Genomic DNA, 20,371 nt, shown 5'->3' with positions numbered 1-20,371 from the left:
TCAAGATCACAGTCCCTGAGAGGGTTGAGCCCCCATTAGAAGCAGCCAACACTATGATGCCTATCAGAGAAGCCGCCCCCTACTGGGTTCCCCCAAGAGGTCAGGGAACAAACGATGATATCAACCACGCAGATGCAAAAGGGAGGGTTGTGTATAACTGGGTTTACCAACCATGGGATCGGCAAGATATTTTAACTTTTAGGCAAACCCTGCCCGATTTAAGAAAGAACCCTACAGCATTTTATACCAAACTAGGCACAGCCTTGGGCTCAACCATAATGACCCTATCGGACATTGATTTGTTTTTCGGGTTGTGTCTGCCGGCCGATGTGTGGAAGCAAATCCGGAAAGCCGACCACACAGATCTGTTCGGACACACCTGGAAACAACTCAATGAACTAGATAGGCAGCGAGAGCCCGGAAAGAAACCTGTAAAAGACATACTGGAACTCCCCGACAAAATAGTGCAGAAGCTAAAGACGTTGATCCCAGAGAAGAAGGTAGACTGGTCGGTAGTCACGGCTTGCCGCCAGAAACCTCAGGAGGACGTATCAGAATACTTCTCCCGATTCGAGACGGTTTTCTCCGACTACAGTGGCCAAGACATGACCACCGCAACCGGACAACACCTATTCGTACAAAACTACGTAAAGGGGCTATCGCAAGAGGTCTCCCAAAAGTTACAGACGAGCGAGAGTAGTTGGGGAGCCTCCAAACCTGCAGCTATCCTTCAGATGGCTCAGTATTACGAACACCAAAAGAACGAGAACGAGAGGGCGACTGAGAGAAAGAAAAAGGACTTAAAGGCACGAGTGATGATTGCGCAATTGCAGGGAGTGACTACAGGAAGGGAACGGTATAGGGGAAACTACCAGTCGAATGCCCCTCGGAATCCGCCCCTTAGAGACCGCAACCCCACACCCGGCGCTCCACGAACCGACCTCGATGAGAACCAGTGTGCATTTTGTAAAGAATTTGGACATTGGAAGTCTCAATGCCTGGCCCTTCGGGAAATGATTAAAAATAAAGAGACAAGGGACATGACAAATGGCCCCAAAACTGGAGGGCAGGGGCGAGGGCAGACCCACGACACCACCAATGACCGACCTGGCAGACCAAACACATTTGACCGCCCCCGACAGAATCAGTGCCAACAGTCCGACGGCAACAATACTGAAACATTTGCATAGGACGGCCAGGGGCAAGGGAGGGATCCAGTCGAGCTCTGTGTTGACCAGCAAGGTCCTTACGTCACTGCTAAGGTCCTGGGTACAAAGTCTCCATTCTTGGTAGACACTGGAGCGACACGTAGTGTATTATCAAAGCGACTGATTCCATGGGCACCCTTGTCTGGCTCACACATTACATCGATAGGTTTCGATGGAACGCCCTCCACTAATCCCCTGTCTGTACCTATCTCCTTTGACCTAGGAAACAATCCCACTGACACAACGTTTTTGCTCTCCTCCAACTCCCCTGACGCCATTATGGGTATTGATTTACTGAAACATTTCCGAGCTACTATTAGGTGTTCCCCGGATGGAGTCCGAGTCATCCTGTACGACAACCCGAGCATGTCCAGACCCTACCCCACACGACATATGTACACCATAACAGATGCTGACCTATCCTTGCTCGATACCCTACCCCTGTACCTATGGGCCAGAAACGACTCGGATGTAGGACGAATGATGATCGATCCTGTACACATAACTGTTCGACCAGATGCAATACTCCCGAAACTCCCACAGTACCGGATATCGCCCGAAGGCGAGAAGGCGTTGGTAGCGATTATTCAGTCCTTGGTAGATGCAGGAGTGGTAGAGGAAGTGGTTAGTAATGTCTGCAATAGCCCTATCCTACCCAATATTAGGAAGCAAGGTGAGGGAGATGAGAAAGCGTACCGCTTCATCATCGACCTGCGAGAAGTCAACAAAGTGGTGGTACCACAGTACCCTGTAGTCTCAGACATCGCCTCCATTCTGACTCTCATCCCGTCCACTGCCACCACCTTCACCGTTATTGATCTTAAAAATGCATTTTTCTCTATCCCCATCCATCCAGACAGCCGTTATCTCTTCGGCTTTACTTTAAAAAACCGTTCGTACCGATTTTGTAGAGCTCCCCAAGGCTATACTGAAAGTCCCAGCATTTATAGCCAGGCCCTCAAGAGACAGTTGGACGCTGTCCAGCTACCGGACGGAGTGGTGTTGGTCCAATATGTCGATGATATCCTTTTGGCGGCCGACACCACTCCACTTGCAATCACGGCCACTATCCAGCTCTTGCACTTTCTTGCGGAGAATGGCCACGAAGTCTCCAAAAAGAAACTACAGTTCTGTCAGCCTCAAGTGACTTACCTAGGCCATCTCCTGTCTAAAGAAGGGAGGAAACTTACGCCCGACCGAATCCAAACCATCCTAGATACCCCCATCCCAAAAACACAGAAACAAGTCCGTTCATTGGTGGGCCTTACCTCTTTTTGTCGACAATGGTTATCGAATTTCAGTCTCATCATAAAACCCCTACTTTCCCTGTTGGCCAAAGATGTCCCTTTCCCACTCCCTTGGACCTCCGAATGCCAAGCGTCCTTTAAGGAGCTGCGGGATGCCCTTTGCTCGGCACCCGTCCTAGGAACGCCGGATTACTCCAAGCCCTTCTCCCTCTTCACTCACGAAAGGGAGGGATGCGCATTATCTGTTCTAACTCAGCCCATCGGCGCCAAACAAAGCCCTTGTGCCTACTTCTCTGCCACTCTTGATCCAGTCGCCAGAGCTTTACCTGCCTGCCTTCGAGCGGTAGCCGCTGCTGCTGTCTCTATCCGCCAGAGTGAGGGAATTGTACTTTCGAACTCTCTCACGGTGTTAGTACCCCACGCAGTTGACACCCTCTTGAATCAGACCAAGACTCAACACCTGACTAGTGCACGACTGACGGGGTACGAATTGACCCTACTTGCACCCCACATCACGTTGAAGAGATGCACGACATTGAATCCTGCTACACTGTTGCCCTTGCCTGAAAATGACCCCGATGTACCCCCCACACACGACTGTGTGACCCTCACGGACGAACAGACCAGAAGTAGAATTGACCTTCGAGACATTGCTTTTACAGACCCTGATGGAGAATTATGGGTAGACGGCTCTTGTATCAAACTCCCAGATGGCACCACTTCTGCTGCCTATGCGGTGACGACAGCTCGAACAGTAGTTGAAACAGCTCGCATCACACAACGATCCGCACAGGCAGCAGAACTAATTGCCCTCACACGAGCGTGTATCATAGCAGCAGGAACCACGGCGAACATTTACACGGACAGCCAGTATGCCTTCGGGGTGGTTCATCATTTTGGGCTCCTGTGGAGGGAAAGGGGATTCCTGACGTCCCACGGCACGCCCATCCTTCACGGAGATCTAGTCTCCGCCCTAATTGAAGCAGTTCTCCTCCCCAAACGATTAGCAGTAATCAAATGCCAGGCACACAAGAAGGTGACAGATTTAGTCGGACAGGGAAACGCACTAGCCGACATCACTGCCCGAACCACAGCTGAGAATAGGACAACAACACGCATGTATGTGACCAGGTCACAGGCAGAAAAATGGACCGACGCTAGGGAAACGATTAGGGACGATGAAGGCTGCTGGCGGACAAAAGACACGAACAAATGGTTGCTGCCCGACTCATACTTGATCCCCATACTGACAATGGCACACTCCCCTGCACACATAGGTTCTGCCCCCATGATTGAACTCATTTCCAAAGTCTGGCACAACAACAAGATCCCCGACGCGGCCAAACGCCTGGTCCAGCAGTGCCTTATCTGCCTACAGCACAACCCCGGGAAAGGAACTGTAGTACCCCGGGGAGGGTTTGGGATCCCCGACCACCCCTTTGAGGTCCTCCAGATGGATTACATCCAGCTGGAGAGGTGCCAAGGCTTGAAGTACGTATTAGTCATTGTATGTGCCTTCAGCAAATGGGTGGAAGCCTATCCGACCCGAGATAACACTGCCATGACTACTGCCAAAGTGCTACTGAAAGAGTTTTTACCTCGCTACGGCCTTTGTCGAATTTTATGGAGCGACAATGGCCCCCACTTCATAGCTGAAGTTATTCAACTAATCCTGAAGGGGTTGGGGGTAAAACAGAGGTTCCATGCAGTCTTCCACCCCCAATCCGCTGGCCTGGTTGAGCGACACAACGCTACACTGAAACTGAAACTGTCAAAGATAGTAGCCACCACAGGACTTAAGTGGCCAGATGCCCTCCCACTGGCACTACTATCGATGCGCTCCACTCCCACTAAGCACCACTTGACCCCCTACGAGGTTGTGTTTGGGCGACCGATGTGCTCCACTCCCACTAAGCACCACTTGACCCCCTACGAGGTTGTGTTTGGGCGACCAATGAACCTCTGGACTGCTCCCAAACCGACCTCCATTCACGACGTCCCCGACGTCCTACTGTCAGATTATTTATACAAGTTAACTAAAACGTTGTCTGTCATTCATCAACAGGTGCAGCAGGCTATCCCTGATGCTTCCAGGGGTCCCGGCCACGATATCCAACCGGGGGATTATGTTCTAGTCCGGAACTTTCAACGAGCTAAGAGTCTGGAACCCCGGTGGACGGGCCCCTGGCAAGTACTGATCACCACTCGGACGGCTCTTCGAGTGGAGGGAAAGAGGCACTGGCTGCACGGCCATCACTGCAAGAAGGTCTCCTCGACCCTGGCCACGACAGACAACGTCAGCACCCAAGAAGAACTCCTGGACAAAGACCGACCATCACTGAACTGCTATCCTGATACCGAGGCACTTGAACTTGCAAAACACTCTGATCCCACTGTGCCATCCCGAGAAGGGTATTTCCTGCGTCGAAAGGAAGGAGCTTCGGCTAAGTAGGCCACTGACTAAGTTAAAAATCTCAGAACGGTAGCCCAAAGCAACCAAGGGTTACCCGGAGAGAAGCTAAACAAAGTCTGTGGTTCTGCCCACTACCGAGCACCTTGAAGATGAAGATGATGGAAGCGCCAGATAAGAAGATGATGGAAGCGCCAGATAAAAAGACGTCGGAAGCAACAGGAAATACCCACTACAGGAACCCAAAGACTGATAATTTGCACAAATCAAAGACAATCGCTTTCTTCATTGTCTTCCTCTTTTGCCTCCTCCTCATGACTTCCTTCTGGATCTTGGAAGAAAGCACACCCGCTCACCAGATGTTGCCGACCACTGTACAGCCAACCACCATGAAAGAGCACTACCTGATCACCCTTTCACCTCAGCTCTGAGAAAGGCGTAAGGAGTTCTGGAACAATTCCTTCGTGCAACTGTTGCACCAGCACAACCTTGCTGCAAATGCCACGAACTGCTGGATCTGCGGGTTGCTCCCGCATGCCACCGGACACTCCATCCCCTTCATCCCTTCTCCTTTCTCAGTTCACGGCTCCTGCCTCGCCTGGTTGATCCTCTTGCATGAAAGCCACAAGGACAACGCCGCTTCTGGTCAAACAGTGTCGCACTTCTACTATGGGTTCTGGCTGAACAAAACAGGAAAGACTTCTGCCCCCTTTTGTCCTGTGATTTCAGGTTCAGCCTTCCTTACAAACATCCCTGCCAAAGAAAGAGTCGAGATGCAAGTGCTCCACAATCCAGCCAGACCCACCTTCTCCCACCTACGGAAACAAACGGCTGCCACCCTGACCGTGGCCCTGTCTGTCATCAATGTCACAGGACTCGTATGCCTCGAAGGCCAGGGAACGCAGCTGGTGGGTCACAGTTCCTGTCGCATCACCAAAACATTGGTCTCAGCTGACCCCCCCTCCTTTGTTGCTTCCCCGAATATGTACTTTGTTTGTGGCACCAAAGCTTACACTTGGCTCCCGAAAGGCTGGAGGGGTACGTGCTACATCGCCTTCATTCTTCCTCCCACATATGTGGCCCCAGCCTACCATCACCGGCAAAAGCGTGCTGGAGACATTGGACAAGCCGACTCCACCGGAGCACAGTTCCTGGATGCGGCGAAGGGACTTGTTCCTCTGTGGGGCCCAATGGCAAATAGCCGCGCTATCCGACACCTGACTCAGGCAGTGGAAACAACCATTAACATCACCGCTGGCATCCTCGCTAACAACACGGCTGAGCTTCAGGCAGTCCGCCTGGTGGCTCTTCAAAACCGTCTTGTTCTAGATGTGGTTCTGGCCGACCGTGGAGGTGCATGCCGCATCATCGGCTCCAGCTGTTGCACCTACGTGCCAGATAACTCACCTTCAGTCTACAAAGCCATCGAACACCTCCACAGACTGTCCTCAGAGGTTCATCAGGAGCAGGAAGAATGGTCGCTTGGAGGCTGGTTCTGGGACACTTTGAAGGACTGGGGATGGAGATGGTTTACGTTTATATTGGTGCCAATCATGATACTGTGTGGGTGTTGCTTGGGTATTCAATGTTTACCACCTTTGTGTTCACTCATTTCCAACTGTATGTGCCCTAAGACTTTGGACTTTAAAACTGAGCACATGAGTCCCCTCTATGAGATAGAAATACGTGGCCTTATGGGAATAGATCCGAACTGACAAGCTGGCGAGACATGTTAAAAGGGAGGGCTGTGGAATTTTAGTTCGTGAACTGAACATCATCTGCGCCATCTTGCCCATCCCTCAGACTCACGTATGAACTAGCACGACGGCCATTTTAGGTACCATGGTCTCCCTGTTCACGATCGCCCGTCAGTGCACTTCCCTGACCCTGCAAGCATCCCCCATGCACCCTGGCTGCCCCCGCTCTCACATGCACAAGTCATGAGCCCTCCCCTCCCGCATGACTCTGTCTCTGAGAATCACACCCCGCGCCTGACCAACACCTCCTTTCCTTCCATGAATACCCCTCCTTTGATGACCCCGACCTCTGAGCCTGATTGTCTGCACGGACCGCTGGTCATCCCTCAGCCTGAGGATACAGTTTATTGCCCACTACTGTATGCACTCGCCCCTCTTCAACGGAGCTACTATTGATCATGACCTCCCCACCCCATTGATTCGATCAGGCGCACACATTCCAAAGGAATCGGCAGAACACTCAGCTGCGTGATAGACCCCTCCTATTGTATGAGGGGTAAGGGCCTCTACTGTTGTCATGTTGGAATGGGCCGGAACTGGGGGGGTGCCGGGGATGTCATCCTCATACTTCACAATGTCTCTGTTGTAATAAAGAGTGTTCACATGTCTTAAACCAGTGTATAAAAGACGAAGCCTCAGAGAAACTTGTTAGAGCACCTCGAGACGATACCTTATTGTCCGATCTGACGTGTTCTGCTCCGTCGGAATAAAACTTGTTTCCTGTCTTCCTGTCTCCAGCGCCTGCCTCTTTATTGGATAACTTTGTATGGTATTAGAGGCGTTTTTAACGCCGGGCAAATTTAACTTAGGAAACATCAACTAAATCGCCTGACCATTTTGAATTGATCTTTATCATCACGTCCTCATCCGGCTACCTCTTGAACACCATAAGGATAAAGAGATCTAGATGGGGAGGGGGATCCTTCTCGCACCTTACTCTAAAGTTATGGAACTCTATGACCAAGGAACTGAGACTGAATAGAGAGAAGAGAATTTTCAGGAAAAAACTCAAGAGGTGGTTGTTTCCTTAAGCTCCCTCCTTTACACTAAGTCTCATCACTGTTGTTCTGTTTCTGTAGCACTGGGAAGCCCTTGGACAGCCATCTGCTCTATAAATTCCACAAATATAAACATAAAATGTCTTTCCATGTCTTAAAGTAACTCCTTGTGCTCCCTACGCCCCGAGATATGCAAAGTTTATGTCTCCCTATAGCTTTTCATGTCCCTGTCCCCAGGATGTTCCTGGGTCTGAATATATATAACCATGCATCACAGAATATCTCAGTGTACCTGTCTGCCTTTGTCCCTGTCTACTTGTGCTTTCCACAGTGTTGGTCTCCCTGTAGCCCTCTGTGTGGGTGTCTACCCCACGCCTGCCAGTGTCTCCCTCTGCCTCCTAGTGTCATCCTTTGTCTTGCAGGGTTTTCCTGTTTCTCCTTTGTTTTTGGGGCTCTCTGTGTTCCATTGTGTCTCTCAGTGTTCCCATGTCTCTCCCAGTGTTCCCTTGTGTCTCCAGGTGTTCCCATGTGTCTGCCAATTTTCCCTTGTTTCTCCCAGTGTTCCTCTGTGTCTTTCTCATTGTTCCCTTGTTTGCATGGCTTTTTATGGCCTTGTAAATATGTGGCCCTTTCACGCAGAACACTGCAGGAAGGTGGTGTTGTGGGTGTTCCCACACAACACCCATGGAATCTGATGCATTCCAGATTTACGAGGATTCTTAAACCTGGGAATGCATCAGATTTTAACGCCACCCCATGGGTGGCGTTAGAAAGAGGTAACTAGGAGGAATATCTTTACTTTACCTTATTTCTTCCACTTTCCATGTGTGCTGCGTCCTGCAGCACACATAGAAAGAGGAAAACACCTATAGTGATTAGTTTTATGTTAATATGTTTATTCGTTTATGTGCAGGAAGGTGCCCCTTCCTGCTTAAGAGGATGCTAGGGGTATGTAAGAAGAGCTGAGAAGCAGCCAGGACCATAAGTTCTGTGACTGGGCCTGGGGAGAGTATGGCAAGGGCACAAAGGAGGACCTCAGGCAGGAATAGCCTCATACTTGGGCTGGGCCCTCAGTCCCAACTAGCCATGGTAACATTTTAGGTAATCCGTAACAATGTTGAAAGGGTGTGAGAGGAAAATAGAAGGCTGGGGTGGGGACGAGAAAGGTAAGAGTAAAGAGCAGGGCACCAATGGAATGTCAGGGGTTATCAGCAGATAACCCCTAGTCAACTCCTCTCTGCTGTGGGTTGGGGGATACTAAGGCAGGCTTGTCTTCTTGATATGGAGAAGAAGAGCCAGGGGCCGTACAGTTAGGAATTGGAATAAGGGGTGTTTTTTTATTTTGCCCAATAGGCTTTTTTAATGGCCACTAATATGACTGCTGCATTATCGAGGGTATAAACAATTGCCTGACTGCTTGTATGATCGCATGCTTGCCTGTATGCTCGCCTACATGCTTGCAGGACCTAGTGCATGACCAATACATGATCATCTGCATGTCAGTGTCTCTTCTGTCTAAGCTCCTATCATTCCTCTCACCTGAAGGTCATACATAGGCACAGTTGACAAACAAGATAAAAGTATAAAGCCGATTCTCAGGCAACCCACGTACACTACCACTTACACTACTGACATTGCCCAAATTACATAGACACTCTTCCATCTTCCAGCGGCATGCTCCCGATCCTCAAAATGCTGCAGGGCCTCTCCAGGGTTTGAAGCATTAAATAAAAGCAATTATAGTACAACACACTTATAAACACATTATGTTACTTGTGGTGTTTGAGGAGTGCACAGTATGTTGCATGCTCCAGGTATTGTGCATACAGTGCTTTCTATAGAGTTGTAATGTTGCTTTGCAAGCAGTGTTAGGCATGACGTTGTGTGAAGTGTGAGATACAGATTTGTGATGTAGGAGCTGTGCCCACAATGTGGAAGCATGGGTGGTGCACACTGAGGTAGAGTTCTTCTGCGGGGGGCTGGGTGTATAGGTTTGGCTGTACATTGCAAGAAGCAGAGTTGATTGTGGTCGTGTTATTGTTGATGCAGACTCGGTACTCTGCGGGCAGGGTGTGATGCAGAGTTGTATTTGGGCTGTGCACAACATGATGAGGGTTGCTTCCATTGTGTTCTGAAGAATACAGAATGTTGGTGGCTTGTCTGCATTGTGAGACACAGATTGGGGTTTATTGAATTGTGTAGTGCACCCACAATGCAGTAGGGAAACTCACAGTATCATGCACACATTGACACAAAGTTGTGATCTCTCTACAGACCTTCTCTGATGAGATGGCCTCCATGATGTTCCACCTGAAACACGCCAAGCAGCGGGTGCTCCGGAAGCTCAAACCGTCGCATGCAGAGTGACGTGGACAGGAGGAAGTCTGTGAAAAAAGACGCACATTTTTTTCAATGTCCTTTTAACAGAAGTTGCACATTTGTGATCTTTGGTCTTGTTCGTGTATATAGCATCCTTTGTCATTTTTTCTAAAAGATGTCTCATTTGGTATTATTGTAATGTGAATTTCCTTCATGCACCTTTTTTAGCACTTATGTATGTCATTTATGTTTCTTTCCAGCCCTGACGAAGTTCATCTCATGAACGAAACGCATTGGCTGATGTTTCTGTCTATGCATTTAGATTTACCTAAATAAAGATTTTTTCCAGGAAGAAACTGATCAAGCTTCATTACTTACCTCATAGTACCCTGGGAGTGCACCGCTCCATTGCTTTCACAGTTTTGTTTCCCGGCCAAGGGTTGCATCCTTCAACGGCGGATGCAGGAGCTGACTGTGCACACCATATAACCACTAATACTTAAAGCTACTATTGGGGAACAGATAGCGGTCAGTGCGGCATTTAGAGTCCGCCGTTGGTTCTTTGTTTGTAGATCAACCAGTTTAGACTTATGGATGACTGAAAAACTTGTGATATTTTGGAAAGTGCATTATTAATTGCAAGGGTATCCTGGCGTTGAGCAGGTGTGTGTACATAGCCATACCCATGCCATTCCCAGTGTAGGTTAGTTAATTGAAAAGCAAGGTCTTCTGCTTCTTTTGCAATTTAAATTAGAGAGGAAGGTCTGATGTTGAGTGGGAGGTCATTCCATGCTTTGGAAGCAATGTTAGAGAATGGTCGTCCTCCTGATCTGGTTCTATATATGTGTGGGATGTGTGTGAGTAGGAGTCCTGTGGAGCAGAAGTGTCTGGGTGGTTGGTGGAAGGATATAGGACTGTTCAGGTAGGTGAGGTTTAAGTTGTGTAGTGCCTTGAATGTGTACAGTTTGAATTGAGCAAATTTATGGATAAGGAGCCAGTGGAGTTCCATGAGGTGTGGTGTGAATTCTATGTGGGAGGTTGAGGATGAGTCTGGCTGCTGAATTCTGGATGATAAGTAGTCTTTTGCGTAACACAGGCCCCCGCAACCCCCGCGGTGTGGGGGGGGCATGCGCTCTGAGGGCTGCGGGGGAGGGCCCCGCGCTCAAGGGGCCTCCTCCTCAGGGGAGTCTTCATTAACGCCCAGCCACCCTCCCCATTAATTAAATGGTGCGTGCAGCGGCGCACACCACGGCCAGGCGGCATCTTCATTAATTAAATGGTTGGCATAGGGGAGTAACACAGGCCCCCCTCCCTTCTCGCTGTGGGGGCCCGCTCTCATAAATTAAATGATGCCGTGTGCACGCCCGCCTGCCTCTTAATTAATAATATGGCTGGCGCGCACGCCCGTGCCCGGCCCGGCCTCTGAGGCTGTTCATAAGGGTGTGTGCGTGGTAGCGCGTGCACGGTTATTTCCGGCCGCGTTTGCGCTGTCTTCAGAGTGAGGCTGGTGTCGGTGACCTGTGACCGTTACCACACGTGACTTGTATCCCATCTCAGGACACAGCCAGAGACAGGCCTCTGCTGCTAACTTGCTCGCCTGCTTGGCCCGCCGGCTATCTGCCTGATTCGTCCTCCCCCTGTTGGATCTCCCTCCTTGTCAACCTGCTAGAGGGGGGTTTCCGGCGGCAGCTGAAAATGTGGAAACCTTTTCCCTCTTTATATCTGGAGGCCTTGCTGGTTGCCGTCTGTTGGACACTCCGTACAGGTGTGGCCTGTGGTACACAAACAATGATGTGTAGTCCAGTTGTAGTAGTAGATCCCTCTTTATTAGCAGGTAGTAAGGTGGCAGGTTACAGGATAGGAAGTTACAAGGAGAAAACCCCACCAGGAGCGAGCTACCAGATCCTCAGCCTGAGATGACCAACTGACTCTCTAGCCACAGTCAGGCACTTAAACATTCTATGATGTCACAGGACATTCTGATGCAGTGGTAAAGGGGAATAGATATAGAAAGCATTTACCACACATCCTCTTCCGTTATCAAACAACAGCAAATAAGAAGTTAAGACGGAGCTGAATAATATAGAGAAGACTGAAGACACAAGAGCTAGTCAAAGAGCCAAATTTGAAAAGCAGGAAACTCAAGCGTGAAAGCAGAGAGAAAAATAAAAGAGGCATGTAGAAAGAAATGCAAAATTACATAACATGCCCATCCACCCTCCTTAATAAAACAAGGTAGCGATCCCGGTAAACTAAGTAGGGTGTAACAACTAAATGACAAAATGTGTGCAGATGGAAATAAGCACAATTAAAAATGAACAAGCAACCTACACAGAAAAAGGGTATGCCTTGCAATAAAGACTAGCGCATGATGTGCACTAACAACCTCCCCTCCAAGGGTACACCAGAGAATACAAATGCCCCTGGAACAAAGCACACAGTAGCCACACACTGACAACTGTGACACAACTACACCAAGAGGTAGCGCTGACAACGCACCCCGACTACTCACATAGAGTGATGCAATTAAGACCGACATAGACAACCTCCCCTAACAAAAGGTTACACAATTGAACAATGTAGAAATTGTTCAACGCAACATCACTTAATGGCGGCGCTGACAACGCACACCACCTTCCCCAGAAAAGGGTACACAAAGGATACTAATCCTTGAAACTTTCGAACAAAATAGTTGCATGCAGACAACCTCCCCTAATAAAAGGGTACACCACGTTAAAAGTGTGCAACGTAAGGTCTCCAGAGGGTTATAACATGAGCTTAGGAAACAACATTTTTGGCACTGACTGGCACCAAGACTTCCCCACAACCTCCCCTAAGTAAGGGTACACCATAGGGTACTAACCCTTAGAATGTGAATGGGGCAAAAATTAGACACAAACACCCTAGCTGCCCAAGCAGGGTGAAACACAAGATATACACCCTGTGAGACCAAGATTGCGACATCCCCTATAAATATACAGGGTACACCATAAGGTACAACATCGCCCTAGTTCCAAGATATGGCATTGACTAGCCACACATCCTCCCCTAAATAAGGGTACACCGCAGGATACACAGCCTGTGAGACTAAAACTACAACATCCCCTATATATGTATACAGGGTACACCATAAGATAACATGACCATAGGAACAAAATTTTGGTTAGACTGGCACCACAACTTCCCTTAAATAAGGGTAGACCATAGGGTGAACATGTTGCCTTAGGAAACCAAAACTGACACCCACCACTGTTAAAGGAAAATGAGATTACACATACAAATTCTGAACAAATGGAACTCCAACACAAATTTTAAAAACAAGAGCTCCGGTGAGCGATCTCTCACCCGGGTTTGCCGTTAACAACTCCTCCTGGTAGGACAAGTAGAGAATGTGCAGAGCAACATAGTGGAGACTTGAAGCAAACGGAAAGCTTGCAGTACATTGAAAATCACTAATGGGTGAATAGTCACATAGTCCGTGTGAAACAAATGTTAAATCTGGCCGTAAAACGAAAAGTCATGACACACGAACCATCCTCTGTTGAGACACAACTTACACCTTCCGCTTGTCCCTTTATGTATTCTTCACCTTCCGCTTGCCGATGAACACATTTTCCACCATCCACTTGCCGCTGAAACTGTTAAAAAGTAACTGGCACTGCAGAGCAAGTTGTTGCGGACCAGGAGGCAGCGAACATGTTTATAGTCAAGTGACAGCAGTAGACGCACTCGTGGGAAGACTTGCGCACTGAGTCCAAATAAGATGGCGGCACGCCGTCACGTCTGCACCAGATGGCTCGCGGCAAGGACGTGTAGTCCGAAGTCACAGCAGAAGAGAGGCAGACGTCACAAAGCAAGAGATGCCAGAGCCACGAGACAGGTATGATTGTAAGTGCGCCATGGCATGAGACTTGTTTGAAATGTAGCGTTTTAACTGTCACAAAACAGACCAGATAGCGGATCTCTACTAACAAACAAAATGTCACCAACTTATCGTGAGGAAACAATCTGGATTATGTTAACATTATCGTGGGCTCACACTGAGTAGAATCTCTCAAAATCCATAACGATCGCTGAAAGGCAGGGAAAGCCTCACACTGTGGGAGTAGACAGATCGTAACAGTATTTAACTGTGCTTGACAACGCAGATGGTGGGTGGTTTGTGAAAGGTAGAAAACTGCTTGCGCCTGTGCAACTCCGTGATAGTAAACATAGGAAACGCTGACAAGATAAAACGTGTTCACAGGGTGTGAGTGCACATCTACATACCCATCACGGAGTGGTTGTAGAGACTACAACGAATAAGTAGATAAGGCGAACTGTCAAGTTGCAAGAGCAGTAGGGAGATGCAGCAGGGTGATCAGGCCAGCTAAATCTCACACGCTTTTGTGGCTGGAGAAATTAGATTTCCAGATGACAGCAAGGTCGCAGTGAACTCCTTCACTTATCAAACGCCCAGGGTGCAGGCTGTCCAGGGTGAAGAGGACACTGGTGGGGTTTGCTGGGCGTTTCTCAGATTAATAAAGGAAATGAACTTACTTCTGTTTTAGTTTTGACTGGGTCCAAAAACAGTCCTTGGTTTCCTTATTGCTCAGTTACAGTTCTCTTTATGTGCAGCATAGGTTAGTCCAAGAAACGTCGCCAAAATGTGGTACACAAACAATGATGTGTAGTCCAGTTGTAGTAGTAGATCCCTCTTTATTAGCAGGTAGTAAGGTGGCAGGTTACAGGATAGGAAGTTACAAGGAGAAAACCCCACCAGGAGCGAGCTACCAGCTCCTCAGCCTGAGATGACCAACTGACTCTCTAGCCACAGTCAGGCACTTAAACATTCTATGATGTCACAGGACATTCTGATGCAGTGGTAAAGGGGAATAGATATAGAAAGCATTTACCACATGGCCTATGTGAGCAGAGAGGTAAGGGGGCATGGGTTCAGACTCTGCTGTGCTGCCCGCGCCACAGAGCAGGGAGGGGAGCGGCGTTTTTGTTGTGGGCAGAGATCATATGTTTGTGTGAAATACGATGTATGGTAAAAGGAGGGCATAAAGCATGTGAAGCTGTCCTAAGTATACTTCTAGAATTCTCCTGGTATTTTTACCATCTCTCAATGCTTGTAGCATCTTCAAGGGCTTCCGTATCAAATGCAAAAACCAGCCTACTTGTGTTATCAGCGAAAAACCCCACACGACAACCAACCATATCATGTCATTTCAAAGGTAAGGTGTGAAGGAAGGGCTTCCTACTCTGATGGGCAACATCCCACCACCATCTTGGCCCTGGGATAGCTATCTAGTGATTAGGCATCAGCAATCCACAGCCTCAATGCTGCTGTGATGGTCCAGTGAACGCAGGCATAGAAAGCCCAGTCGAAAGACTTGCAGGACTGCAAACTGCACCAGGCGCAATAGGGTTATGGAAATAATTGTTCCGTTGCTTGTAGTGCAGGACATTACTCTGTGGCACACACTGCCTCGTGAGGTAGGTTAGTGTCTGCCATTGCATCTATCTAAACAAGTATTAGCAAAATCACTAGATCTGACTTGCACTTTGATTCCTGGCTAAAAGATTTAAAACAGCCTGCTGCAGTGAAAAAAGATGAACGAAGACAAATACTTTCTGTATGTAATTATTTTATAAGAAACAGAATGTAATGCATGATAGTTCATTTTATTTTTGAGATGAAAGATAGTCCCTTCTGCTTTACAGTGAAATCACTCTAGGGAAGTAGGATGATACACCAAACAGCCAATAGTAAGTGGTGAGATGGATATACTGCTGGGCGGAGTGATAACTCGCATGTATATATTAAGGTGTAGGTAACAGTAGGTATCATACAGTTCTGCTATCAAGTCCGACCTAAAAACTTGTGTTACCTCGAGACTCATTGGAGCTATCCAAAAATATATAAACTGACTCCCCTTATCCTGCCAAAAATCACCCAAAGGAACTCTTCTTCTTGCTGCTTTTACTACCCCCAAAAAACGCGCCAATTAGCATTTGAAATGTTTGTCTTTGGCCCTGTGCTTAAAATACAGCAGTGTAGCCTGTCAGATTTCTTTCAGATATTGAGTGAAATCCAACTCTTTCACTGAGTACTTTGAAGGAAATAACACAGTGGTGGGGGGTATAACATAAAATATGTTTTCTTTTGTTTATTTCCTTTTTGCTTACAATAACAGGAATACACTTTTCTGTGATGTTTAAACAGCGCCAAGCAGTCTTTCTGGAGATGCAAAAGTGATCCAAACTTAACACAAAAATGTACATGTGAGGGACCCCCCACCCCGTTAAGCAAAACACCCTGTTAAAGCACTGCATTGTACCAACCCTGTAAACAACTTCAAAAGAGCTCATTCTTAATGTATTAACTAAATTTAGTGCGCTAGTGTGATAGCAGAGGCATCCTGAAAACTGCTCTTGCATTTTCTGGTTATTTTACTACTGTGGCAGTCATCTACTTATGGACATAGCCCTTATTCGTACATGCACTTACCTCTTTCGGCTGGAAAATCCTGATTTTCTTTAAGCAAAAAAGATCGCACTTTGCCATTCTATCTGTTAAAATGATCTCCCCTCGTATGCAAGTCAAAGTGAGAATTAAATTCCCACCATTTTTGGTCTCCCTCATAGGTGTTCCGAAACACAGGCATGTTTGTTTCATCCTCTCTACCGACTTGCATCATTAAAAACTCCTTGTCTAGGGACCCCACGTTAAGTTCATGTGGCCTTTCCTGTTCCAATGCCTGCTTTCCTTTCAAACTGCCCAGTCACAGCTGGGAATTATGGTGTACTTATTTTTTAGCTCTTGGCTATTCAGCGCACTCACTATCTTGAAGAGACATGTTTAATCTGTGGGTTTCAGGCCGCCCACAGGTTTCCCCTTTGCTCACTCCATTGTCTGTCTCGTATTCTTTGTCACCTTTTGTCCCTGGCATGCATGGTCATGCTTGTTCTTGTGCTTATCCCTCCCCCCCAGAACATGGACCAAGTAATTGTAATCATCCACTGCTCCCGTTTTACGACCATTTTTCAACGTACTTTTTTCTTTCTTTTTCAGCGCTGTATAAAGTGCTTGTGCTTTTTTACCAGCTCTGTCTCCTCCCACCGCCCTCGTGGGCTTTCCACAGATCACTCCCTGGTCGGTGACTGATTTTTCCCATTGTTGCTGCTTTTCGATTCCCCCCACCTCTTCCCTTCAGTTGCTGCTTGCTTCCTCTCCCCTTCCAGTGCTTGCCCCATTCACAGATGACCCCTTCCCCGATTATTGCTTTTCACTTTGTTGCTGCTTTCCGTTTCCCCCACCTCCTCCAGCCCGTCTCTGCCTGCTCCCTCGCACTTCACAGTGCTTGCCTCCACCCCAAATCACTACTCCTCCGACCCTGTTTCTGCTTTAAACCCCCATTGTAGTCTGTTTTGTTCTAGTGATTGTGGTTTTCTGCCTTTTAATGTCCTGTTAGTGTATAGCTGACATGCTGAATGGAGCATGTGTGCACGGCTGCTAGTACTTAGCACACGTGTAGTCTCTGTTTGGAACGGTCTATGTGGTGTTATTTCTGATATTTATATGTGTTGATCATCTTCATTGCTTAATTTTACTCGCAAGAAAGTGTCACTCATAGTCGTTGAAATGTCACTCATAATTACACTGAAATTATGAAAATGTCTCACATGTCAATCTGAAACCTTGGTAGCTATGCCCCCAGCAGCCCCCAATTTCCAGCCTCCAGAGGCCCCATCAGTGCTGTAGCGCACACAGGCAGCACTACACTCTCTCACCGGCGTTAGTTGCACCATTGAGTTGCCTCATAACAGTCCTACTTCATAAATTGTACATTTACTGTTGTAGTATGAGAATTCATTTCATGAAAAGGAATATAAAGTAGGGTTGCCTAAAGAAAAATGCCAGCCATGTGTTTAAAGAGCCTGGAAAGACATCGTCTTGGCACTAAATAGGGTTATACATAAAAAAGTATGTTTTCATTTGTAATGTGACTTTTCTGTCTTTGTTCCCTTTAATTATCAGTCATGGATCTCATCATTCAGGCAGCCCCAGAAGACAATTAAAGTGCATTCTATTTATATTTGCTGTTAGAAGTATGCACAGATAAGTGCTGAAAATACGGCGTTATGTGACTGTTTGTTTTTGTTGGTGGGGCAAAGTGGTAGGTGGTGGGCCGGGCCGCTGGGGGGGAGGCCCTCATTGTGCCTTGCAGTGGGGGCCCCATAAGTTTCGTTACGCCACTGGCTTGGTGATCTCGGTGTAGAGGGTGTTCCCACAGTTTAACTTGCTGGCTACAAGGGCACGGGTGACAGTGTTTCTAGTGTTGCTTGGGAGCCCTTTGAAGATCTTCCTTAGCATCTTCACGGTGTGGAAGCAGGATGCAGTGACGTTGACTTGTGCGGTATTATCCAATGTGCTGATGATGATTAATCACAGCGTGGGTTCTGGGTGTGGGTCCAAGTTTGGCTGGCTACAAGTTTAGTCCCATGAGAGGTGTTCTTGCTGAAAATCATTACTTCCATTTTGTTGGTTTTGAGCTTGAGACAATCGGCTTTTATCCAGTTAACAATTTCATTCATGTTTGGGGAAACTGGTATCTTGTGTCGGGGGTCTTATCTGAAAGGGAGAGTGTGAGTTGGGAGTTGTCAGCCTAGGTGAGGATGTTGATGTCATATGTGTGGATGAAGTTGGCCAGAGGGGTTGTGTATGCCTTGAAGAATGTGGGGATGAGCGATAAACATTGAGGCACTCTGCCAATTAGTTTGTAGGCTTCCGAGGAGTGAGGTGCCAGCCTGACAGCTTGTGTTCTATCCGTTAAGAAGGAGCAGATTTAGTGGAGATCAGTCCATGTGAATGAGGTTGACTATATCTCTTCTGTCAAGGATCATATGGATGTCATCTGTGGTAGTGACGAGTTCTGTTTCTGTACTGTGGTTGGGCCTGAATCCAGACTGTGTGGCATCATGGAGTGGGTGGTTGCTTAGGTGGTCAGTGATGCATCAGATTAGTTACCTTTAGAGCTTTGCTCCATATGGTAGGGGTGGATGGGTCTATAGCTGGAAAGCATAGCTGGGTCAGCAATGGTTTCTTGAGTAGGGGCATGATGGTGGCATGTTTCCCGGTGTCTGGGAATGTGGCTGAGGCAATGGAGGCAGAGGATTGGTGCTCGATCTGGTGTTCGATGACTGGTAGGAGTCCATTGATAAAAGTTTAGTGGGTGGCAAGGCAGAAGGAGCCGCCAAGCGAATGGTCTTCATTTATAACAATGATTTTAATGGTGGTGACGGCAGGCCATGAGATCAGGGTTTGTTCACTGGCCATGATGGGAGATTGAGTTGCGACTGTGCTGGGGTCCTATTGAGGGTGCAAGTTGCTGTTCTGATTGCTATGGGTATACTGGAGGCAGACGTTCGGTTCACGGGTATTACGAGTAGTCCAGTCATTTGACACACCCGCATTGTTTCCCCATGCACAACTTTCCAGGTAATACCTGAAATTTGCATGGGAAAATAAAGTTGCCATATGGGAAAATAAGTGAAAATCAAATGCAGTAACTCCGATTACACATGTTATCCATCATTTCTAAACTGGACAACTTAGAATATTGAAGCTACATCACCAGGGAGAAAACCTTCAAGGAACAGTGCTAGATTTGCAGATCTGCAGCGAATTTCCACAACATAATTCTGACCGGGTCGAAACAAGCCCTTTCGTGTGGTGCACTATAAGAGAGCAGCTTGTTTAACTACATGGGCAGGTGTACTTAGGGCCTGACGCTAAGTGTAACAGTAGACCTGCTGTCTACCCCTCATGGCCTGACTGCTGTATGAGAGCAGAGGTGATGATCTGCCACAGCATGGTTCTTTGTTCACAGGATCCCCAATCGTCCACTCATCCTCCTCCCCATGTAATGCTATAGTGCCTCCAACCTGCTAATTTATACTTTGCTGCATGAGGGCAACACTGCAGCCTCTTTACACTAATGCAAGCCGGTCACACAGTCAATATATGAAACACATCCCTTTCTCATAAGTAACATATCTGACAGATTATGGACATTTATTGTTATCTAACCAAATGTCCTTGACCTCACAAGGACCTAGGGCTGAGTTGTCCTGCCAGGATGTAAATCCTTCCACGGTGGGTCATACAACGATCCCTGCAATGTATGCATTAGTCCACTGAGTCACCAGAAGCTCGTTTCCTTCCCAGTATAAGAATTGGCTTGGTAGTTTGGTTTGCCCTGTTCCCATCATGCACTGGGACAGGAACAGACACATTTGCATATAGCCCAAGTTCTGAGCTGGGTTGGTGCAGTGAGCTAAAAAACGGTGATGGATTAAAACCATGATCTCTTGACTTGGTGGGAGTATTCTGCATCATTCAGAAGCTCTGTCCATCACCACCCCCCTTTTCCAAAATTAGTCC

General features: G+C 47.7%; 1 protein-coding gene across 1 annotated transcript in view; it reads left to right on the top strand.

The window, feature by feature from the left end:
* LOC144770548 (circularly permutated Ras protein 1-like) overlaps positions 1–10,295 on the top strand; it is a 278,089-nt gene extending 267,794 nt beyond the window's left edge. The window contains exon 20 of the mRNA XM_078655152.1: positions 9,895–10,295. Coding sequence (XP_078511278.1) covers positions 9,895–9,987 — 93 coding nt within the window. The 3' untranslated portion in view covers positions 9,988–10,295. The remainder of the gene's footprint in view (positions 1–9,894) is intronic.
* The last annotated feature ends 10,076 nt before the right edge of the window (positions 10,296–20,371 follow it).

The sequence above is a fragment of the Lissotriton helveticus genome, chromosome 7 (genome assembly GCF_964261635.1).
Source record: "Lissotriton helveticus chromosome 7, aLisHel1.1, whole genome shotgun sequence".
NCBI classification, from domain to species: domain Eukaryota; kingdom Metazoa; phylum Chordata; class Amphibia; order Caudata; family Salamandridae; genus Lissotriton; species Lissotriton helveticus.
The sequence above is the reverse complement of the archived record's forward strand: the minus strand, read 5'-3'. Positions and strand labels throughout refer to the sequence as shown.